The following is a 25,060-nucleotide window of genomic DNA, read 5'->3' as shown; positions in this document are numbered from 1 at the left end:
AGATGCATCAGATGTTGCATCTGATGAAGTGGGCTTTAGCCCACGAAAGCTTATGCCCAAATAAATTTGTTAGCCTCTAAGGTGCCAAAAGGACTCCTCATTGTTTTTGCTGATACAGACTAACACGACTACTACTCTAAAACAAATAGAGCCCCAGTTCTCTATGGAAACCACCCTCAAATGTCCTGAACAAAAGAGAAGACCAATAAAATTATTATAAGGGAGAGATGTCTGTTTTAATAAAAGGAAATATTCTCTGCTTTTAGTCTTGAACTATGTATTCTGTACTAACTTTCCAAATAACCAAAAGAAACCCGTAACTATTGCCATTTGTCATGCACAAAGCATGCAGATCTAAAATGTGAAGTGACAGATGGGGATTCCTATTTATTCTTCGCATCAAGAAAGAGCCCACTGAGTGGGAGTCTTGTCTTCTCTAAGTTAACAGACGGATTTCAAAATACCCATAATTACTGAATATCATCACTGAGGATATAGTCTCCTTTTTACAAAGGAGTGTATATAACTTTTGGAAGTGTTAACACAAGTTATTTGTATCCAACAGAAATAAGTTTCCTATGCCTATAATAGCAGCAGGAGACGACAATATTCTACAAATATTTTAATTTACAGGAAGTGGGTTTCAGATATTAGAAAAATCTCACATGCCGAACAATCTTGGATTACAATTCCCTGGTTCTCTCTCATATAGATATCAGAATGTCCTTAAATTATATTTTTTAGATAGGCTTCCTTAGAATCTTTTTAATTTTATTCTCTACCCAGAAATCTTTAGGATTATTTTCCCTGTCAAAGGATTTCTTTGAATTGTTCTCAAATATATGAAGAAGAATATTGGTCTGGGAAACTCATTAGGTAATATTCTGTCAGCATCTGGCATCACCACAGCAGAAGTAGTTCAGATTTCTCTATAATATTACAATAATTTCTACACTGTAAAATTATCTGATCAATTCTAATACTAAGGAAAAACATGTCCAAAAATCAATGGCAGAGATTCACTTCTGTAATTTCTTCTGAGTCTTCTAGTGACATTACATTAAGGTTGAACTTACTGCTATTTCCTCCATATTTTCTAAAGTTTCAAAGTGACTTTGAGACAACATTGGTTCTTTGACTCCATCACTTTCTTTTAGTTTGTATAAGCTGTTCCATACTTCAAATTCCTCTGATGTTAGGAACCAATTTTCACGTGAGTCTGTTTGTTTTGTGCCTGCAAATGGGTAAAAATGAAAACATCTTAGGAAAAATAAATCTATGTAACAAAGAAAAAAGACAGTGATTAATTAGGACCTCATATGATACCAACCACAGGAAAACAAATTCCCATTGCCACATTGGTAGTAAACATTAACCTTTTCAGTCCTATTTTTCTTGTATATTAAATTTGTTTGCATATTAACTTTTCTCCCAGAATCTTTCTGATATCAGTAAAGAATGGGTTTGAATTTGAAGGCCAGAGTGCTAGTTTTTAACCTGTGAGTGATTGTATTCACATGACCCAGTATTGGGCTATACTTTATTATGGCTGGCACCTCCAAATATGTGGGGAAATATATGTCTAGGAAAAAGACCAAAGTACGGAAATATGTATAAACAAGAGTGGGTGGCTGATGAGGGGTGCCTAAGATTTAGTTATGTTGTTTGATTGATAAGAGGTACTTGTTATTGCAGATGTCTTCTGTAATGGATAAAATAAGGATTCACTGAAAGATGTTTATGTTAACTCAGTAAGAACTGGCAGTTGTCACAGCTGTCAGTAATAATGACCAGATTAGAATCCTCTTTAGTTTATCAATCATGCACCCTAAAGATATCATAAGGAAATTCCATCAATAGTTAGGTAAAAAAAAAAGTCAAAACAGGTCATAGTAAAGTTAATCATGGGAAGTATTTTCCCTCCAAAAAGGAATTTCTCTGTCTGAGGTTTTGGGAGTTAGACTGGGAATTAACAGTCGGCATTCCAGCAAGTACAGAGGAAGGGACCAAACTACCTTTTCTTCATCTACATCAAGTGGTAAAGTATGTCTTCTTTCTGTATTCTGGATAGTGCTGTACTAAACACTGATTGTTAATCTTTGATTGAATAATTCTATTTCAGCCTGTTATTTGATAATCTCTAATTGCTATTGACTTCAAACATGCAGCAACACAAACTGAAAGGGATAGGCGGAAGAATCAGTTAAAAGCAAAAAAAAATCAAATGTTCTGTTTTATGGAGGAGTAGTGGAGAGAGGTGTGTGTATACTTGTAAACAAACACTGGCACGCCCTGCAGGTGATGATGATTGTCACACAGGGCAAACATAGTCCCTCAGTTAATCATATGTTGCCAAAAGACCAAGGAGAAAATTGAAAATATCAGATGGAATTATTGCACTGCCTAAACAGTGAAAATCTGTTAAAACCAAACAACTGATTAATCCCTTGACTATTTTGGTCCCCATTTTACCTATCAAGGGCATGTGGATGGGGAAGAGTACACAGGAAAGAACTAGAGCAATCTTTGGGGAGGAGGAAGACAAAGGAAGCAGAGTACCCAGAGTGCTAATTCTTGTCCTCAGTTGACACCTTATGTAGCCAACACCAAACTCCTGAAATGAACACTCTGGCATTGGGGCATCAGAACAATGGCGTGAGTCCTCAATTCACAAGGGGGCTACCTCACTGTTCATAACTGTCCTTTCCAGGTGCCTCACTCAGATGTCACAATAATACATGACTTTCATATATCAATTCAAAGGCTGGTTCATGATATATGATCATAGGTAAAAATAAACTGTAGAAGGAAATTACATGTAACTTTTATACTTATATGAAAGGCATATTTGTCCTCAGTATATTACAGTATAAACACATGCAGTTTTTCAGATTACACATGACATAGAATCAAATCATAGAATCATAGAGTATCAGGGTTGGAAGGGACCTCAAGAGATCATCTAGTTCAAAACCCCCTGCTCAAAGCAGGACAAATCCTCAGACAGATTTTTTCCCCAAATCCCTAAATGGCCCCCTCAAGGATTGAACTCACAACCCTGGATTTAACAGGCCAATGCTCAAACCACTGAGCTATCCCTCCCCCCATCCACCTAAATTGCTCTAAGTGCACAACCACACAACACACATCACAATATTAATAAGAGCACAGAATTATTTTTCAAATATCACTTTATGCTGAGACACTAAAAAACTCCCATACCCCCAGAACAAACCAACCCCTCTCACCTCACCTGTGAGAGAAAATGGATCGTAATGTGGCATCAGACTTGGAAAAAGGAAACTGGACCAAACACAGAAAGCAAATTCCAGGGTGGAGTGTCTTCCAACACCACCACCCTGCTTCCAATCATACAGTACACCGCTATCTCTATAACTCCACCCAATATAACACGAATTTGGATATAACGTGGTAAAGCAGTGCTGGGGGGGGGGGGGGCTGCGCATTCCGGTGGATCAAAGCAAGTTCAGTATAACATGGTTTCACCTATAATGTGGTAAGATTTTTTGGCTCCCAAGGACAGCGTTATATCGAGGTAGACATGAAGTAGGAATTATCCACGCAAGAGAATCAAATGTAAAGGTACAGCATAAAGATCTGCAATATCGAGGGCCAAAACCTACTTGTTTTTAACAGATAAAAAAATAATAATAATAAAAATCCATACAATTTCACCCATAAACTTAATAGGAGCCAGTGCAATCTTTGGAGCAAAGATTAAATATGTTCCCTGCATTAAAGATCTATGTAAACAGGTAGATTCTGTAGAAGTTGAAGTTTCTCAGCATTTTATGCTTTTAAAATACTCCATTCATCCCATTGCCTGAGACTAACCTTATTTCACCTCTAAACTGCTTAAGATTAATAAAGATCAACGTTCCTTAAAGACTCTAACTTAGTGCCAGAAGAAAGCTGTTTATTACTTTGCTACGTTACAATCCATTATATAATAGTACCATGCACCAAGGTTCAATGTTAGGAGGCGAGAAACAGAAGCACTTAAGTACCACAACCAAAGACTGGCTTTAAAGAAGGCATGACCTAAATAGCAGAGAGAAACAGTTCAGCTTTGTTTAAGTGTTAGGAATCAGATTTGCCTCTTTTGTAGTATCTTTATGTTTCCAAAAATCCACAGAGAGGGAAATTGTTTGTAGTTGTAAACAAAGGATTTAGAAAGCAAACTCCAGTGTTATTAAATGCTGTTACAATTTCAGTTTCAAGAGACTAAATGGACAAGCTAATTATTTAGCAATTTTGAGGGAGATGGAGAACGGAGTAAGAGAGACACTTTATAAACGAAGAGGGATCAAGACTGACCACCTCAAAAATGATATACCTTAAAAATAAGCTTCTGGTTCCATTTCAGAGACCCCACAGTACTACAGATATTTCTTTTCCTAAGAAATTGTCATATACATACGCAACAGGAGCACCTATTCCAAGGAGCTTTCAGCCCCTGTAGTGTGGCTTGGGTCTGTGGTCAGTCTGGAGAGCAACTTCTGTCAGGGTTCCCCTTCCCTTCCTGGAAATGACCAGATGCCCTGAAGATTCTAACAGATACTCAGATACATAAAGAACAAAAAAAAATAGGCCCAAAATGAACTATTTACTCCCTTAAAAGAGTTAAGCCTCCCTGCTCAGCTACGACAGAGCTCAGGAAAGAAAAAATATTGCAAGTGTGCTACCTTCAAGTTGTCATTAACTTAAAAGAACAGTGAGAGCATGTGGAGGATCTCCTGTGGACTGGCTTTGAAACAATAATGCAGTTATGGACAAGATTTGAGTCTCAGAAATTGGTATACAGATGATGTTCCTGCTTTTTTGTTTGCAATAATAAAATCTCACTCATGGCAGAAATGTGATCACCTACCAGTGGGTGCATTACATATAGATATACATGTATGCACACATGGGAACAAGTACGTCTCCAGACCATCCCTGGAACATACACTACTGTTTGTGCTTTTCACAGTGGCATCACTACCTTGAAAATCAGAGGGGTAGCCGTGTTAGTCTGGATCTGTAAAAAGCAACAACGAGTCCTGTGGCACCTTAAAGACTAACAGATGTATTGGAGAATAAGTTATGTTGCTTTTTACCCTGAAAATGACTGCTCCACTAAACTGAAGGTACACCTTGTATTTCCGACTCCTGCCTTCTGTTAAGGAAGAATTCAATTGTTTAGAATGCATCTCAATATCTAAAGCTATTGGCAAATACAGACTCTGTGCTCCTAAGTCTTTTCATTTTCAACAAAAATTAAGGAAATAAAACTGAAATCAGGTCTCTACTTGCTGTTTACTAATCTTGCTATTTGACATCCAGAATATGTGTAAGGGTACGTCTACACTACCTGCCGGATCAGCGGGTAGCAATTGATCTATCAGGGATCGATTTATCGTGTATAGTGTAGACGCAATAAATCGATCCTCGATCGCTCTCCTATCTACTGCTGAACTCCAGCTCGGCAAGAGGCGGAAGCCTCTGCTTCCCAGCCCCAGCTCGGGGCCTGCCGCAGCAGGGGAGAGAGGGCACATCCATCACATTAGAAAGGTAAAACTACTGATATTAAAATATGAGTTGTGTGCTTTTATTTGTAGAACAAAAACCGTTAATTATTATAAAGTTTTTTTTTAAATATAGCGCTTTTATCCAAAGCGCTTTACAATAGTTAGCTAAATGGTACAAACAACATTTGGAAAGATCATTAGGTAGTCCGCCAAGCAATTTTCAAGTGGTCCATGAAAAAAAAAAGTTTGAGAATCACTGGACTAGATGATCCTTGTGGTCCCTTCTAACCCTATGGTTCTATGATTGTTTTTCTGCTCTCCTCCCCGTCAAGAGGAGTCATGCAAGCAGACTCCTCCCATCAGCTGAGTTTGCAGCTCAGAGCACATGGCAGAAGAGGAATAAAGACCCCAAACAAAGGAACTAACTATCTCTATGCTGCTTGGATTCTGGGGAAGGAGTAAGAACGAGGAGTACTTGTGGCACCTTAGAGACTAACACATTTATTAGTCTGTAAGGTGCCACAAGTACTCCTCGTTCTTTTTGCTGATACAGACTAACACAGCTACCACTGTGAAACCTGTCACCATGGGGGAGGAAGGTGCTTCTAGGAATAAGCAAGAGATCCCCAGCTGCTTAGCCTGGGTTAGCCCAAAGAGCAAATAGAGCTTGCTGATGATAGAAGCCTATATTACTGTAACTCATTTCTGTGTCTATGTTTGCTTGATTTAACCTTGTCAATAACAATCTAATTTCCTTCTCTTCTTTAATAAATCCTAACATAGGTTACTATGTGATTGGCTACAAGCACTGAATTTGGTTTGAGACCCAAAGTGCAACTCACGTGAAATAAGTGACTGGGGTCCTTTGGGATTAGGAGTAACTTGAATATTGCTATGATTTTTGATGTAAGGGGCCATCAATAAGACGGTTACTCACCTGTAGTAACTGGTGTTCTTCGAGATGTGTTGCTCCAATCCATTCCAGTTAGGTGTGCGCGCGCGCACGGCTTCTCCGAACTTTTTCCCTAGCAACCCGGCGGGCGGGCTGGGCGCCCCCTGGAGTGGCGCCGCTATGGCGCTAAATATATCCCCCCGCCGGCCCGTCCGCTCCTCAGTTCCTTCTTGCCGGCTACTCCGACAGTGGGGAAGGAGGGCGGGTCTGGAATGGATTGGAGCAACACATCTCGAAGAACACCAGTTACTACAGGTGAGTAACCGTCTTTTCTTCTTCGAGTGATTGCTCCAATGCATTCCAGTTAGGTGAATCCCAAGCCTTACCTTAGGCGGTGGGGTCGGAGTGAGACGTGGCGGAGTGTAGAACCGCAGAGCCGAAGGCTGCGTCGTCTCTAGATTGCTGCACCAACGCGTAGTGGGAGGCGAAGGTGTGGACCGAAGACCAGGTAGCCGCTCTGCAGATGTCCTGGATGGGGACATGGCTCAGGAAAGCGGCGGACGAGGCTTGCGCTCTCGTAGAGTGAGCGGTGAGTCGGCATGGAGTCACGTGAGCTAGCTCGTAGGATGACCGGATGCATTGGGTCACCCAGGAGGCAATGCGTTGGGTAGAGACTGGCTCGCCTTTCATGCGATCAGCGACTGCGATGAAGAGCTGGGTGGAACGCCGAAAAGGCCTTGTCCGGTCGATGTAAAACGCCAGCGCCCTACGGACGTCGAGGGTGTGGAGCTGTTGCTCCCGGGCGGCGTGGGGCTTCGGAAGAAGACCGGGAGGAAGATGTCCTGATTAAGGTGGAAGGCCGAGACCACCTTTGGTAGGAAGGCCGGGTGAGGGCGAAGCTGCACCTTATCCGCGTGGAAGACGGTATAGGGAGGGCCCACCGTCAGCGCTCGTAGCTCCGAAACTCTCCTTGCCGATGTTATGGCAACCAGGAAGGCCGTCTTATAGGAGAGGTAGAGGAGAGAACACGTGGCCATAGGCTCGAATGGAGGACCCGTGAGTCTGGCCAGGACGAGGTTCAGGTCCCAGGTCGGGGCGGGGCGACGCACTGGCGGGTATAAGCGGTCGAGGCCCTTCAGGAAGCGGGAGACCATCGGATTGGCAAAGATGGTCCGACCCTCCGCCGACGGGCGAAAGGCGGACACCGCGGCGAGGTGGACTCTCAAAGAGGAAACCGCCAGACCCTGCTCCTTAAGGTACCATAGGTAGTCCAGGATGGTAGTGATGGGTACCACGAATGGGTTGAGCCCCTGCTGGTCACACCAGAGCGCGAACCTCTTCCATTTCGCCATGTATGTAGTACGGGTGGAAGGCTTTCTACTTTCAAGCAGGACCTGCTGTACGGCTGCCGAACAGCCCCTCTCTGCGTGGGTCAACCACGCAGGAACCAGGCTGTAAGATGGAGAGATTGCAGATTGGGGTGGAGGAGTCTGCCGAAGTCCTGTGTGATGAGGTCCGGCCACAATGGGAGGGTGATGGGCTCCCGAACGGAGAGCTCGAGCAGCAGGGTGTACCAATGCTGCCGCGGCCAGGCCGGAGCCACGAGTATCATGGTGGCTCGATCCTCCGGCTTCTGTAGCACTCTGTGCACTAGCGGAAACGGAGGGAAGGCATAGAGGAGGTGAGTCTGCCACGGATAGAGGAAGGCGTCGGACAGAGATCCCGGCGAGTGCCCTCGGAACGAGCAGAACTGGAGACACTTCCTGTTCGCCTTGGAGGCGAAGAGGTCGACCCGGGGAAACCCCCACCTCTGGAAAATCGTGTGTACAACGTCGGGACGGAGGGACCACTCGTGGGAGAGAAACGACCTGCTGAGGCGGTCGGCTAGCGTGTTCTGCACTCCCGGAAGAAAGGACGCTTCCAGGTGAATGGAGTGGGTCACGCAGAAGTCCCAGAGGAGGATCGCCTCCTTGCAGAGGGGGGACGAGCGAGCTCCGCCCTGCTTGTTCACGTAGGCTAGTGCTGTTGTGTTGTCCGTGAATACTGTCACCCAGCGGCCTTGCAGGTTGGTCCGAAAGGCGTGACATGCAAAACGGATCGCCCGGAGCTCGCGGACATTGATGTGGAGAGCGAGCTCCTGGGGCGACCAGAGGCCTTGAGTGTGAAGGCCTCCCAGGTGGGCCCCCCAACCGAGTGCCGAGGCGTCCGTGGTCAGCGTCGCGGACGGACGAGGAGGGTGGAACGGCACTCCGGCGCAGACGATCTCTGGGTCGAGCCACCAGCGGAGGGACTCGAGGGTCGGTCTCGTGACCGTGACCACCATGTCGATGTGGTCGCGGTGCGGGCGGTACACCGACGCCAGCCACGACTGGAACGGACGGAGGTGGAGTCGCGCGTACGCGGTGACATATGTACACGATGCCATGTGACCGAGGAGGCGGAGGCATGACCGCACCGTCGTGGTCGGAAAGTTGACCAGCTCCCGGATGAGGGAGACCATTGTCAGGTGCCGAGACCGCGGCAGGCAGGCGCGGCCCACCGAGGAGTCGAGGATCGCGCCGATGAACTCCACCCGCTGTGCTGGGAGCAAGGTAGACTTCTCGGCATTGACAAGCAGTCCGAGGTGTTGAAAGAGGGACAGGATTTCCGCCACCTGTCGCTGTACGAGCCCCTGCGACTGCCCCCGAATCAACCAGTCGTCCAGATAGGGGTAGACGTGGATCTGGCGCCTGCGGAGGGCTGCTGCTACCACTGCCATGCACTTTGTAAACACCCTCGGTGCCGTGGCAAGTCCGAAAGGTAACACGGCGAACTGGTAGTGGTCTTTGTTGACTAGAAACCGAAGGAAGCGCCTGTGAGGGGGGTAAATTGCGACATGGAAGTAAGCGTCCTTCATGTCGAGGGCGGCAAACCAATCTCCCGGATCCAGAGAGGGAATGATGGTCCCCAAGGTGACCATGCGAAACTTGGGCTTGAGCAGGTATTTGTTCAGCTCGCGAAGGTCCAGAATAGGACGTAACCCTCCTTTCGCCTTGGGGATGAGGAAATAACGGGAATAGAATCCCCTGCCCCGTCTGTCTGGAGGCACTACCTCTATGGCACCCACGCTCAGTAGAGTCTGGACCTCTTGTAGGAGGACTTGCTCGTGAGATGGGTCCCTGAAGAGGGACAGGGAGGGTGGGTGGGAAGGAGGGGGCGAAACAAACTGTAGACGGTATCCCGACTGGACAGTCTGAAGAACCCAGCTGTCCGATGTTATTCGGGACCACGCAGGACGAAAATAGGAGAGGCGGTTGGAAAACAAACGGGGAGGATCCGAGGTGGAGAGTGATGGGCCGTCCTCGGGCGTCCCATCAAAAGGCCTGCTTGGACCCTTGCGGGCCCTTGGAAGAGGCCTGGGACTGGTTGCGACGGTTACCCGAAGGCCGCCGGTGATTCTGGCCCTGACGTCTAGACGTGTACGGACGGTAACGCTGCTGCGGGAAGGACCGAGGGGCCTGCTGCCGGAAAGACCTGCGTTGCGGAGCCGGCGTGTGCATGCCAAGGGTTCGTATGGCAATACGCCCATCTTTCAAGGTCTGTATCCGCGAATCGGTCTTTTCGGAGAATAGGCCTTTCGTGTCAAACGGCAGGTCCTGCAGCGTGTACTGCACCTCTTGTGGGAGCGTAGAGGATTGCAGCCATGAGATGCGACGCATCGTCACCCCTGTCGCTATTGCCCGCGCCCGAGTCCGCGCGTCGAGGGCGCGTAATGGACGAACGTGAGGACGTCTTTCCTTCCTCGAGCATCGCCGAGAACTCCTGGCGGGAAGTTGTTGGCAGAAGTTCGGTGTATTTTGCCAGGGATGTCATGATGTCAAACACATACCTGGCCAGGAGGACCATTTGGTTGGCTATGCGCATCTGCAGGCGCCGCGCGACTTTACGGCCTAGCAGGTCCATCCTCCGGCGTCCTTGGATTTGGGCGCCGGGGCGGTTGACCGTTCCGTTCACGGCCATTCACAGACTGCACGACAAGCGAGTCCGGGGTTGGAGTGCGGTATAAGTACTCATAGCCCGTGGGGCTGAGTACTTCCGCTCTACCCCGCGCAGTGGGAGGGATGGATGCGGGTGTTTGCCAGAGCGTGGCTGCGTTCTTTTGTATGGTCTTCACAAAAGGCAGTACCACGCGCACAGGAGTGTCCGAACCGACCACATTAGTAATGGGGTCCTCATCCTCCTGGACCTCTGCCACCGGAAGGCCCATGGCCGTCGCTACCCGACGGAGTAGTTCCTGGTGGGCTTTAAGGTCAATGGGGGGCGGGTCTTTAGCAGAAGTCCCAGCCACCGCTTCGTCCGGGGACGATGACGAGGACATTGCCTGTCCGATGGCCTCCTCAGGAGGGGCCGTTAGAGGCGCCTCAGCCAGGTCAGGCTGGACGGGGGCCTGGTGGTCCCGCGGCATCGAGGGCTCGCGGGGAGGTGACCCGGAGGCGACTGATCGACGCTTCGGGCACCCTGCGCTCCGCGGCGATGTCTCGTGGGGGAAGCGGAATGCCTTGCGCTTCGTGATGACCCCAGGGCACCCAGAATCCCCACTGCTGAGCCCCTTGAGGGTGGTCGTGTGGGGTTGGCGGCAATGAGCCGGTGCCGTCCGCGCCAGAGGCGACCGATGCCGGACGAGACGGCCAGGGTGGGGCGGAGCCCGAAACCGAGGCTTGCGGGATACTGCCAGATGGTCTGGAGGCCCGGTGTCCGTCCGTCCGGTACCGGGAGGGAGACCTCGACCAACGGCCACCGCGGTGCCGGGAGCTCGACCGGTTCCGGGAGCTCGACCGGGAGCCGGACCTGCGGCGCCGGGAGCGGCTGCGGGAGTTCCGGTGTCGGGAACGGTGCCGGGACGGGGACCTCCGGCTGCGCCGACGCGACGGTGATCGGGACCTTGACCGGTGCCGGGAGTGCGACCGGTACCGGGATGACGACCGGTACCGGGACTGCGACCGGCGGCGAGATGGCGATCGGTACCGCGATGAGGAGCGGTGCCGAGATCTCGATCGGCTGGACTGTGAGCGGCGGCGGGTCCTGGAGCGCGAGCGGGACCGAGAGTGCCGACCGTGCCGGTGGTCCACAGATGGTGGTCGGACCATCATCGCCGGTTTTCCAGCCGACGGAACAGCCCGCACCGGTGGTGCCGGGGGCCGGAGGCTCGGCGCCTCTACGAGCTGAATTAGCTCGCGCGCGAGCAATGCGTCTCCGGCGTCGTCGGCAGCCTTGGCTCAACTCCGGACGGCACCGGGGAGCGCGGCGGTGCCGGACTCGACGGACCTGGCGGAGTCAACGGCACAGCGTCTGCCTTGCGCGCAGTCACCACTGGGGGCGCAGGCGGCACAAGCACTTTAGCTGAGTCCTCAGCACGGGACTTAGCTACGGCTTTGGCGAGTCTACGCTTCCTCGCCGGCGAGAGCGAGCGGTGCCGGGTCTTCGGCGCCGGGGGTGGGGCCTGCGGGACCTCGGTACCGGGGCGGCCCAGTGCCGCTGGTGCGCTCTGAACCGAGGAGGTTCTCGGTGCCGGCGTCGCTGGTGCCGCCGGTTGGAGCGACGCTTCCATAAGTATCTGCTTAAGCCTGTGGTCCCGTTCTTTGCGTGTCCGCGGCTTAAAAGCAGAGCAGATAACGCACTTGTCGGTGCGATGTCCTTCTCCGAGGCAACGGAGGCAAGCGTCGTGTGGATCGCCAACGGGCATAGGCTTTTGGCACACAGCGCAGGGCTTGAAGCCCGGTGCCCTGGGCATGAGCCCGCACCGGGGAGGGAAAAGGGGGGGGGAAACCCCCCTTAACCAACTACTACCTAGAACAACTATACTAAGATAACTATAACAACTGAAACACTAACTAGACAACTAACTATATATATACAAAAAACGAAGAGTGAAGGCTAGGGTGGTGGAGGGCAGAGAGCACTCCACAGTTCCGACCGGCCGTCACGGGCGGTAAGAAGGAACTAAGGAGCGGACGGGCCGGCTGGGGTATATATTTAGCGCCATAGCGGCGCCACTCCAGGGGGCGCCCAGCCGGCCCGCCGGGGTTGCTAGGGGAAAAAGTTCCGGAGAAGCCGTGCACGCGCGGCGCGCACACCTAACTGGAATGCATTGGAGCAATCACTCGAAGAAGAACATAAAGATACGCTCACTTGGGTGGCAAGACAGACTGGAATACTCAAGGGGACTGTCTGTAACTCTGTGTTGAGGCTGTTAAAGTCTTTGAAGAGTTGGCACTTAGTGCAGTTGGTTGGTGAAATCTAAGCTTGAAACTCACAATCAGTTTGGGGTTTATGCCCTGGTTTTTTAACAGTCTGCCCTGAGGTTGGTACTCATACTTTTGCGTCGCCTTTGAGTTTGTCACACATGATGCATTTTAACACCCACTGGGTAAGGTACTTCATTTTTCTGTAGTGTACAAACTTGCAAAGGTAACACAGTGAAGTGAATATCAGAGTGAAAAATGACTTAGTCCTGAACTAAGAGAGTGTTTACAATTTAATACCATGTTATTTTCCTGTGATGTTTACCCTTTCTTGAAGGATCCGGGATATGGGGAAAGTGGTGGATGTGATATATCTTGACTTCAGCAAAGCTTTTGATATGGTCTCCCACAGTATTCTTGCCAGCAAGTTAAAAAAGAATGGACTGGATGAATGGACTATAAGGTGGTGTGATGGAGCAAGGCCGGATGGCTACAGGAAAGTACTCAGGAACAGGTATGTTAGCTCCAGGCTAAACAAATCCCTAGTACCATGGGAACCAAAATGGCAGTTGCTCCAGGGTAATTAAGGCACCTGGGGCCAATTAAGAACTTTCTAGAAGGCACCGGAGAGAGCTACATTGATTGGAGCACCTGCAGCCAATCAGGGCAGGCTAATCAGGGCACCTGGGGCCAATTAAGAACTTTCTAGAAGGCACCGGAGAGAGCTACATTGATTGGAGCACCTGCAGCCAATCAGGGCAGGCTAATCAGGGCACCTGGTATAAAAAGGGGAGCTCACTCCAGTCAAGCAGGAGGAGCCAGAGGAGAGAAGTGTGTGTGAGGAGCTGGGAGCAAGAGGCACAAGGAGCTGAGACTGAGAGGGCGTGCTGCTGGAGGATTGAGGAATTATCATACAATCAAGCATTATCAGACACCAGGAGGAAGGACCTGTGGTGAGGATAAAGAAGGTGTTTGGAGGAGGTCATGGGGAAGTAGCCCAGGGAATTGTAGCTGTCATGCAGCTGTTATAAGAGGCACTATAGACAGCTGCATTCCACAGGGCCCTGGGCTGGAACCCGGAGTAGAGGGTGGGCCCGGGTTCCCCCCAAATCTCCCAACTCCTGATCAGACACAAGAGGAGTTGATCCAGACTGTGGGTTCCACCAGAGGGGAAGATCACTGAGGTGAGCAAATCCGCCAAGAAGCGCAGGACCCACCAAGGTAGAAGAGGGACTTTGTCACAACTGGTGTCAGGAGTGGGATATTTGGTGTGCACAGCGTGGCGGAAGAAGGAGGGTGATTTAAAAACACACCAAAAAAAAAGAGGGTTAATTTTTTTTGTGTCACCACAATGGATGACTTAGTGCGGGCACTGATACAAGCCATAGCGGCCCAGCAGGAGGCTACCCGTGTCCAGGCAGCCACCCACCAAGAAGCAGTGCAGCTGCAGCAAGAGACTAATCGCCTGCTGATGGACCAAGCTGCTCAAGACCGAGCTATGTTGCAGGAACTGGTAAGCCAGGTAAAGACCCTTACAGAGCTGAACCGTGGCCATGATGGGACGCGGCTCATACGGGCTAGCCATTGGCTGCAGAAAATGACACGGGAGGATGATGTAGAGGCATACCTTCTGGCCTTTGAGAGGACAGCCCTACGGGAGGCCTGGCCTCGAGATCAGTGGTCTAGCATCCTTGCCCCATTCCTGTATGGGGAGGCCCAGAAGGCCTACCATTATCTGCCTGAAGAGGCTGCAGCAGACTACTCCCAGTTGAAGGCAGAGATCCTGGCCAGATCTGGGGTAACGACCGCAGTGCGGGCCCAGCGGTATCATGAGTGGAGGTACCAGGAAGACAAAATCCCGCAGTCCCAATTGTATGACCTCATCTATCTCGCACGAAAGTGGTTGCAAACAGAATCCCGGAGTCCGGAAGAGATACTAGAGGTTCTGGTCATCGACCGGTACATAAGGGCCCTGCCACCAGATCTCCACAAATGGGTAGGCCAGAAAGATCCATACACCTATGACGAGATGATCACGCTGGTAGAAAGACGCATGACAGCCAAAGAAAAGACGGTTACTCACCTGTAGTAACTGTTGTTCTTCGAGATGTTTTGCTCCAATCCAATCCAGTTAGGTGTGTGCGCGCGCGTGCACGGCATCTCGAACTTTTCCCTAGCAACCCCGGGCGCTGGCGCCCCCTGGAGTGGCGCCGCTATGGCGCTAAATATATACCCCAGCCGGCCCGTCCGCTCCTCAGTTCCTTCTTGCCGGCTACTCCGACAGTGGGGACGGTGGGCGGGTCTGGATTGGATTGGAGCAACACATCTCGAAGAACAACAGTTACTACAGGTGAGTAACCGTCTTTTCTTCTTCGAGTGATTGCTCCAATGCATTCCAGTTAGGTGATTCCCAAGCCTTACCTAGGCGGTGGGGTCGGAGTGAGACGTGGCGGAGTGTAGTACCGCAGAGCCGAAGGCTGCGTCGTCTCGAGACTGCTGCACCAACGCGTAGTGGGAGGCGAAGGTGTGGACTGAAGACCAGGTGGCCGCTCGACAGATGTCCTGGATCAGAACGTTGGCCAGGAAGGCAACCGATGAGGCGTGCGCCCTCGTCGAGTGAGCGGTGAGGCGGCATGGTGGCACGCGAGCAAGCTCGTAACAGGTCCGAATACATGCGGTGACCCAGGACGAAATTCTCTGGGAGAGACCGGCTCACCCTTCATGCGTCGGCAACGGCGACAAACAACTGGGTCGAACGCCGGAAAGGCTTCGTCCGCTCGATGTAAAAGGCAAGCGCCCTGCGGACGTCCAGGGTGTGAAGCTGTTGTTCCCGAGGCGAGGCATGCGGCTTCGGGAAGAAGACCGGGAGGAAGATCTCCTGGTTGAGGTGGAAGGCCGAAACCACCTTAGGGAGGAAGGCCGGATGCGGCCGAAGCTGTACCTTGTCTGCATGGAAGACGGTGTAAGGTGGGCCCACCGTTAGTGCTCGAAGCTCAGAAACTCGTCTCGCGGATGTGATGGCGACGAGGAAAGCTGTCTTCCAGGAGAGGTAAAGTAGCGAACACGTGGCCAAGGGCTCGAAGGGGGGACCCATCAGTTTGGCCAGGACGAGGTTCAAATCCCAGGTCGGGGCAGGACGCCGCACCGGCGGGTACAAGCGGTCCAAGCCTTTAAGGAAGCGGGAAACCATCTGGTTGGAGAAGATGGACCGACCTTCCAGCGATGGACGAAAGGCGGACACTGCTGCCAGGTGAACCTTCAACGAGGAGACTGCAAGACCTTGCTCCTTAAGGTACCAAAGGTAGTCGAAGATGGTAGGTACCGGAACTACGAATGGATTCAGAGATCGCTGATCGCACCAAAGCGCGAACCTCTTCCACTTCGCGAGGTAAGTGGAGCGAGTGGAAGGCTTCGGACTTTCAAGGAGGACTTGCTGAACTGCCGCGGAACAGCCCCTCTCTGCGTGGGTCAACCACTCAGGTACCAAGCTGTAAGATGGAGGGACTGCAGGTTCGGATGGCGGAGTCTGCCGAGTTCTGGGTGATGAGGTCCGCCACAACGGGAGGGGGATGGGGTCCCGAACGGAGAGCTCGAGCAGCAGGGTGTACCAGTGCTGCCTCGGCCAGGCCGGCGCTATGAGAATGACGTGGGCTCTGTCCCTCCGAAGCTTCAGGAGCACTCGGTGCACGAGCGGAATTGGAGGGAAGGCATAGAGGAGGCGATCCGTCCAGGGGTAGAGAAAGGCGTCGGACAGGGAGCCTGGTGAGCGACCCTGGAATGAACAAAACCGGTGGCACTACCTGTTCTCCCTGGAGGCGAATAGGTCTATCTGGGAAACCCCCACCTCCGGAAGTTTGTGTGGACGACATCTGGACGGAGGGACCACTCGTGTGAGAGGAACGACCCGCTGAGCCGGTCGGCCAGCGTGTTCTGCACTCCCGGAAGAAAGGACGCTTGTAGGTGAATGGAGTGGGTCACGCAGAAGTCCCACAGAAGCATCGCCTCCTGCAGAGGGGGAAGAGCGCTCCGCCCTGTTTGTTCACGAGAACATTGCTGTCGTATTGTCCGTGAATACTGTCACACATCGCCTTGCAGATGGGGGCAGAAAGTTTGGCATGCTAGACGGATCGCCGCAGCTCGCGGACATTGATATGGAGGGCGAGCTCCTGGTCGACCAGAGGCCTTGGGTGGAGATCGCCGAGGTGGGCCCCCCAACCGAGTGCCGAGGCGTCCGTGGTGAGCGTGGCGGACGGGCGCGGAGGGTGGAACGGGATCCCGGCACACACGATCTCCGGGTCGAGCCACCATCGGAGGGACTCGAGGGTCGCTCTGGAGACCGTCACCACCATCTCGAGCGGGTCTCGATATGGCCGGTACACCGACGCCAGCCAGGACTGGAACGGGCGGAGGTGGAGCCGCGCGTACGCGGTCACATACGTGCAAGCCGCCATGTGGCCCAGGAGGCGGAGGCAGGAGCGCACCGTCGTGGTCGGGAAGGTGACTAGGTCCATGATGAGTGACCATCGTTTGATGGCGGGCGCGAGGGAGACAGGCCCTGGCTATGGTGGAGTCGAGGACCGCTCCGATGAACTCCACGCGCTGAGAAGGAATCAAAGTGGACTTCTCGACGTTGATGAGGAGGCCGAGCCGCCTGAAGAGGGACCGGATCTCTGCCACCTGGCCCATCACGAGTTATCGAGATTGCCCGCGAACCAGCCAGTCGCCCAGATCACGGGTACACGTGGATCTGACGACGGCGGAGGGTTGCGCGACCACCGCCATGCACTTGGTAAAGACCCTCGGCGCGGTGGAGAGACCGAATGGCAACACCGCAAACTGGTAGTGGGCGTTGCTGAGCACAAATCGAAGGTAACGTCGATGAGGAGGATAGATGGCGACATGGAAGTAAGCGTCCTTCATGTCGAGGGCGGCAAACCAATCTCCCGGATCCAGGGAGGGAATGATGGTCCCCAAGGTGACCATGCGAAACTTGGGCTTGAGCAGGAACTTGTTCAGCTCGCGAAGGTCCAGGATAGGACGTAGCCCGCCTTTCGCCTTGGGGATAAGGAAATAACGGGAGTAGAATCCCCTGCCCCGCCTGTCTTGAGGCACTGCTTCTATGGCACCCACGCTCAACAGAGTCTGGACCTCTTGCAAGAGGACTTGCTCGTGAGAGGGGTCCCTGAAGAGGGACAGGGAGGGTGGGTGGGAAGGCGGGGGCGAAACAAATTGAAGGCGGTATCCCGACTGGACTGTTCGCAGCACCCAGCTGTCCGATGTCAAATGGGACCACGCCGAAAAGAAATGGGAAAGGCGGTTGTAAAATAATGGGGAAGGATCCGGTAGGGAGAGAGATGGGCCGTCCTCGAGCGTCCCATCAAAAAGTGGACTTGGCCCCCTGGGGAGCCTTGGACGAGGCCTGCCCCTGGCTCCGCCGATTGCCCGACGGGCGACGGCGGTTCTGGGCCGGTCGCCGGCTAGCATACGGCCGATAGCGCTGTTGGTAGCGGGAGGGTTGCGGCCGGAAGGGTCTGCGTTGCGTCGCCGGCGTGTGCATCCCGAGCGTACGGATGGCGATGCGACCGTCCTTCAGGGTCTGGATCCGAGAATCCGTCTTTTCGGAAAACAGACCCTGGGTGTCGAAAGGGAGGTCCTGGAGAGTATACTGCACCTCCGGCGGCAGGGTGGAGGATTGCAGCCAGGAGATGCGCCTCATCGTCACGCCAGATGCCAAGGTCCGAGCCCCGGAGTCCGCGGCGTCGAGGGCGGCCGTGATAGAGGATCTGGAGGACCTCTTTCCCTCCTCCAACAAGGCCGAGAACTCCTGGCGAGATGTTGATGGCAGGAGCTCCGTGAACTTCGCCAGGGACGTCAGGATGTCAAAGACGTACCTGGCGAGAAGGACCATAATGTTCGCAATCCGCATTTGTAAGCCCCCTGCGGAGTAGACCTTACGGCCGAGCAGGTCCATGCGGCGGGCGTCCTTGGATTTGGGCGCTGGGGCAGGTTGGCCGTGTCTCTCACGGTCGTTAACGGATTGAACGACCAGGGAGTCCGGAGTAGGGTGGGAGTAGAGGTACTCGTAGCCCGTTGGGGGGGCTAAGTACTTACGCTCGACCCCGCGTGCTGTAGGTTGAATAGAAGCGGGGGTCTGCCAGAGCGTAGTGGCGTTTTTTTGAATTGTCCTCACGAAGGGCAATGCCACTCGGACGGGAGTGTCCGCGCCCACCACATTGGTGATCGGGTCCTCATCCTCTTGGACCTCCGCCACGGGGAGACCCATGGCCGCCACTCGCGAAGCAGGTCCTGGAAGGCCCGGCGTCAATGGGCGGGGCTCGTTGGCCACAGCACCTGCCACCGCCGTCCGCGAGGACGATGAAGAGACGCCCTGCCCGATTGGTTCTGGCACCTGGGCTGGTGGTTGAGCCTCCGCTTTGTCGTGCGGAGTGGCTGATTGGCGGTCCGTAGGAGCGGGGGGCTCGTGTGGAGGAGAGGGAGGCGGTCGGCTAACTGTTGCCTCGGGGACTCTGGTCCCGGCGGTCCCATCCCGCAAAGGAAAAGGGGTGCCCTGCGCCTCATGATGCGCCCAGGGGACCCAGTAGCACCACTGCTCGTGATGGAGTCCTTGCGGGGTCGGCAACTGATGGGCGGTATCGTCTGCACCGGAGGCCACCGATGCCGGGCGGGATGGCCAAGGCGGTGCCGAGGCGCCGAGGGAGTGAACCGCTGAGGACGGGAGTCCCTCCGCCGACGGAGCCGAGGGTCGATAGGAGTAGCGCCGGCTGGATGGCGATCGCGACCGTCGGCCACCGCGGTGCCGGGAGCTCGACCGGGACCGGGATCTGCGGTGCCGGGAAGGGCTTCGCGAGTCGCGGTGTCGTGATCGGTGCCAGGATGGAGATCTCCGTCGGTACCGTCGGTACGGTGACCTGGACCTGGACCTGGACCGGTGCCGGGAGTACGACCGGTACCGAGATTGAGAACGGTACCGGGACTCAGACCGGCGACGGGATGGTGCCCGGTGCCGGGATGAGGAGCGGCGTCGGGATGGTGCTCGGTGCCGAGATGAAGAGCGGCGTCGAGATCCCGAACGACAGGACGGCGACCTGCGGCGGGACCGGGATCGGGAGCGCCTTCCGTGCCGTTCGTCCAGAGAGGGCGGCCGTGTCATTCTGGCCGGTTTCCCCACTGATGTAACAGCCCGCACCGGCGGTGCCGGGGGCTGGAGGCTCGGTGCCTCTATGAGCCGGATTAGCTCACGCGCGGAGGAGAACGTCTCCGGCGTTGACGGCAGCCTTGGCTCCACCACGGTCGGTGCCGGGGAGCGCGGCGATGCCGGACTCGACGGCGCTTGCGGTGCCGGAGTCGAGGGCCCAGGGCACGCTTTACGACGCCGCAGCCACTCGCGGCATCCTCCGTGCGGGCTTTTGCCACTGCTTTCGCCAGCTGCTGACTGTCTGAAGGCGAAAGCGAGCGGCGCCGGGTCTTCTTGGCCGCCGGCTTAGGCACCGGGGCCGCGGTGCCGGAACGGCTCGGTGCCGCTGGTGCACTCTGCACCGATGAAGCCCTCGGTGCCGGGCGCTGGCGGTGCCAGGGGTTGGAGGACGCCCATAAGGAGCTGTTTGAGGCGAATGTCTCGCTCCTTACGGGTCCGCGGCTTGAAAGCCGAGCAGATAGCGCACTTGTCCGCGTGCGGTGTCCTTCGCCCAGGCAACGGAGGCAAGAGCCGTGGGGATCACCAACCGGCATAGGCCTCTGGCACGCTGCGCAGGCTTAAAGCCCGGTGCCTTGGGCATGAGCTCAAGACTGGGAAGGAAAGGGAGGAACTACCCCCCTTATCCTTACCTAAATCACTAACTAACTAACTATTGAACTAACTATACTAACACTAAACAAACTATGTACAAGGAAAAGTAGCGAGAGCTAGGGTTGTGGAGGACAGAGAGCACTCCACAGTTCCAACTGGCCGTCACGGGCGGTAAGAAGGAACTGAGGAGCGGACGGGCCGGCTGGGGTATATATTTAGCGCCATAGCGGCGCCACTCCAGGGGGCGCCAGCCGGCCCGCCGGGGTTGCTAGGGAAAAAAGTTCCGAGATGCCGTGCACGCATGGCGCGCACACCTAACTGGAATGCATTGGAGCAATCACTCGAAGAATTGACCCAACTATGCAAGGAAAGCCCCTTCCGTAGCAAACACCCAACCCCAACCCGGGAAGGAGGGACAGCCAAACCCCTGGGGAGTCCTAGGTGGAGGAAGAGGGGGGCTGAAAACCCACAGAGACTCCCGAAGGAAGGGATTGGCCTGAGTGGAGGGAACCCTGTGACTAAACCCCCTAGCCCACATGATGGGAGACTGACTAGAAACAGTTATAGATGTTATGCATGTGGGGAGTGGGGACACATAGCAGCACAGTGTCCAGCACCGAAGAGCCTATGCAATGCAACTTGGGGGATTGGGAGGTCCCATGCTCCCTTATCCACCTTGCGGGCGTTGCATTAACCCCACATAACTACACCAGGCCAGTGAAGATAAATGGAACAGAGACTACAGCACTGGTGGACTCAGGGAGTGCTATCACCCTTATATCGGGTAAGCTAGTAAAAAGTAGCCAGCTGCTACAAGCCAAACGTGTAGCAGTGACATGTGTGCATGGGGCCATGAGCCAATACCCCACCATCCCAGTGGAGATAGAGGTTCAGGGGAACCCCATTGAGGTGACAGTGGGCGTTGTTCCTAAACTCCCATATCCTGTAGTTATTGGGAGAGACTATCCAGGATTTGATAATTTACTTCCCCCTGAGAGGCTGCAGGGAAGTGGAGACCCTGTTGGCAGCGACTCATCATTGGGGGAATGTCAACCCCCCATGTTTTCTGAGTTTTCTCGGGATCTTTTCTCAGCCCCCCAAAAGGCCCAGAAGACAAAAAAAGAAAGGAAGGCCGCGAAGGCTTTGGGAACCCAGATCCTGACCCAGGGCCAGAAGACTGCGCTAGTAGGCAGATGGGCACGAGCAGCCAACAGAGAAACTACCAACATGGAAGGTGAGCCAGAGGCTGGCCCCAGCCATGATGGCGACAGGCCATTGGAAGAAGCAGAAGCCGGCCCCTGGGAGCTCAGGCAGGGTAGTCCTGGGAGAGAGACATTCGGATGGGACCAGGCAGAGGACCCCAGATATGATAATGTCAGGAAAGAGGTGGCTGAGATAGATGGGATAGCAGTGGAGGGGAAGGTCCGAGGTCCAGGACCCTACTTTATAGTGAAGAAAGATCTCCTGTACCGTGTGGTGCAAATGCAGGAGCAGGAGATACATCAACTTCTGGTGCCCCGAAAACATCAAAAAGCCATATTGAGCCTCGCCCACAGTCACCTGTTTGGAGGACACTTAGGGGTAGAGAAAACCCAGGCCAGGATCCTGCGGAGGTTTTTCTGGCCAGGAATACATGAAGATGTCAGGCGATACTGCACCTCTTGTCCAGAGTGTCAGCTACATAGCCCTCGCCCACACTTACGGGCCCCTTTGATACCTCTTCCAATAATAGAGGTACCATTTGAACGCATAGCCATGGATCTGATTGGGCCCCTAGAGAAGACAGCTCAGGGCCACCAACATGTGCTGGTTGTACTAGACTATGCTACCCGATACCCAGAAGCCGTCCCCCTACGCAACACAGCTTCCAAGACAATAGCTAAGGAGCTAGTACAGATCTTTTCCCAGGTTGGGCTACCCAAGGAGATACTGACTGATCAAGGGACACCTTTTGTGTCTAAGTTGATGAAAGATCTCTGTTCATTGCTCCATGTACAAGCCCTACGGACCTCTGTATACCACCCACAAACAGACGGCCCTGTGGAAAGGTTCAATAGGACCCTCAAGGCTATGATCCGGAAAGTGGTGAGCCGGGATGGGAAAGACTGGGATACCCTATTGCCTTACCTCATGTTCGCCATCCGGGAAGTTCCACAAGCCTCCACAGGCTTCTCTCCATTCGAACTACTATATGGGCGCCACCCCCGAGGCATATTGGATATAGCCAGAGAAGCCTGGGAAAAGGAGCCAAATCCCGGAAGGAACATAGTCGAGCATGTAATACAGATGAGGGATCGGATAGCCCGAGTTACACCCATTGTACGAGAACATTTGGAGAAAGCACAGGAGACCCAACGGACCCATTATAACCACCAAGCAAAGCTTCGACGGTTCCAACCAGGGGATCGAGTAATGGTCCTGGTGCCCACAGCAGAAAGCAAGCTGTTGGCCCAGTGGCAGGGACCCTATGAAGTGATTGAAGCCGTGGGAGAGGTAAACTATAAGGTGCGGCAGCCAGGCCGCAGGAAACAGGAGCAAATTTACCACATCAATCTTCTAAAACCTTGGCATGATCGAGAGGCATGCTTAGTCACCCGGGAGACCCTTCCCCAGGAGGATAACTTACATGAGCAAGTGAAGATATCACCCGACTTGACGCCAATCCAAAAGATCGAGGCAGCCGACATGATTAATCGCAATTGAGATGTGTTCTCTACAAAACCGGGGCGGACGACTGAGACCTATCACCATATCCGCACGATCCCTGGAGCCAAGGTAACACTGAGACCCTACCGAATCCCAGCAGCCAAAAGAGAAAAAATCAAGGCCGAAGTAAAGAAAATGTTAGAATTAGGCGTTATTGAAGAATCCTACAGTCAGTGGTGCAGTCCAATCATTCTAGTGCCCAAACCTGATGGTACCACGAGATTCTGTAATGACTTTCGCCGACTGAATGAAGTATCCCAATTTGATGCATACCCCATACCACGCATCGACGAACTGGTTGACCGACTGGGTAGTGCCCGATTCTTGACTACACTGGATCTGACAAAAGGGTATTGGCAGATTCCCCTGACCAAAGAAGCTAAAGAAAAGACAGCGTTCTCCACCCCAGACGGTCTATTCCAGTACACTGTTCTCCCTTTTGGGTTACATGGGGCCCCAGCCACATTCCAGCGCCTCATGGATAAGCTGCTGCGCCCCCATACTAGTTATGCAGCTGCATACCTAGATGATGTCATCCTCCATACGCCAGACTGGGGAACCCACTTGGAGAAAGTTGAGGCAGTGCTACGCACCTTAAGGCGGGCTGGCCTCACCGCTAATCCTGCTAAGTGTGCCATAGGACTAGCAGAGGCTAGGTACCTGGGATATATTGTAGTAAGAGGTATAGTGAAGCCCCAAACTAAAACTAGAAGCGATTCAAAACTGGCCCCGGCCGACCCGAAAGAAGCAGGTCCGTGCATTCCTAGGCGTGGTAGGCTACTACCGACGGTTTATTCCCCACTTCGCCAGTAGGGCAAGTCCTCTAACGGATCTGGTGAAGGCTCGGGGTCCAGACATGGTGAAGTGGACTGACGCTGCAGAAGGGGCGTTTGTAGACCTTCGGACAGCCCTCTGTAATGACTCCGTACTCATAGCCCCAGACTTTACCAAGGAATTTATTTTACAGACAGATGCCTCTGAGGTGGGGTTGGGGGCAGTTCTGTCCCAAATGATTGGAGATGAAGAACACCCGATTCTCTACCTAAGCAGAAAGCTGCTCCCACGAGAACGGAAGTATGCAGTAGTCGAGAGAGAATGCCTTGCTGTCAAATGGGCCATTGAGACGCTGTGTTATTACCTCTTAGGCCGACGGTTTACTCTTGTGACGGACCATGCACCCCTTCAATGGATGCAGAGAAATAGGGAGAAGAATGCAAGGGTCACCAGGTGGTTCTTATCCCTCCAACCATTCCAGTTCCGCATACGGCATAGGGCTGGATGCCACCACGGCAACCCTGATGGTCTTTCGTGAGCACACTGCCTGGCGTCCCAAGCTGCCCAACCCTATGGTGTTGAGCAGAGGGGGGGGATATGTGATGGAGCAAGGCCGGATGGCTACAGGAAAGTACTCAGGAACAGGTATGTTAGCCCCAGGCTAAGCAAATCCCTAGTACCATGGGAACCAAAATGGCAGTTGCTCCAGGGTAATTAAGGCACCTGGGGCCAATTAAGAACTTTCTAGAAGGCACCTGAGAGAGCTACATTGATTGGAGCACCTGCAGCCAATCAGGGCAGGCTAATCAGGGCACCTGGGGCCAATTAAGAACTTTCTAGAAGGCACCGGAGAGAGCTACATTGATTGGAGCACCTGCAGCCAATCAGGGCAGGCTAATCAGGGCACCTGGTATAAAAAGGGGAGCTCACTCCAGTCAAGCAGGAGGAGCTAGAGGAGAGAAGTGCATGTGAGGAGCTGGGAGCAAGAGGCACAAGGAGTTGAGACTGAGAGGGTGTGCTGCTGTAGGATTGAGGAATTATCATACAATCAAGCATTATCAGACACCAGGAGGAAGGACCTGTGGTGAGGATAAAGAAGGTGTTTGGAGGAGGCCATGGGGAAGTAGCC

At 53.2% G+C, this 25,060-nt stretch overlaps 1 protein-coding gene across 3 annotated transcripts in view; it reads right to left on the bottom strand.

The window, feature by feature from the left end:
• FANCM (FA complementation group M) overlaps positions 1 to 25,060 on the bottom strand; it is a 174,236-nt gene that overhangs the window by 39,757 nt on the left and 109,419 nt on the right. For all 3 annotated transcript variants that reach the window (XM_039535883.1, XM_039535881.1, XM_039535882.1), the window contains exon 12: positions 1,077 to 1,234. In XM_039535883.1, the coding sequence (XP_039391817.1) occupies positions 1,077 to 1,234 (158 nt within the window). The remainder of the gene's footprint in view (positions 1 to 1,076; positions 1,235 to 25,060) is intronic.

This window comes from Mauremys reevesii, linkage group 4 (assembly GCF_016161935.1).
Source record: "Mauremys reevesii isolate NIE-2019 linkage group 4, ASM1616193v1, whole genome shotgun sequence".
Classification (NCBI taxonomy): Eukaryota; Metazoa; Chordata; order Testudines; family Geoemydidae; genus Mauremys; species Mauremys reevesii.
This window is presented reverse-complemented; position numbering and strand designations above follow the sequence as displayed.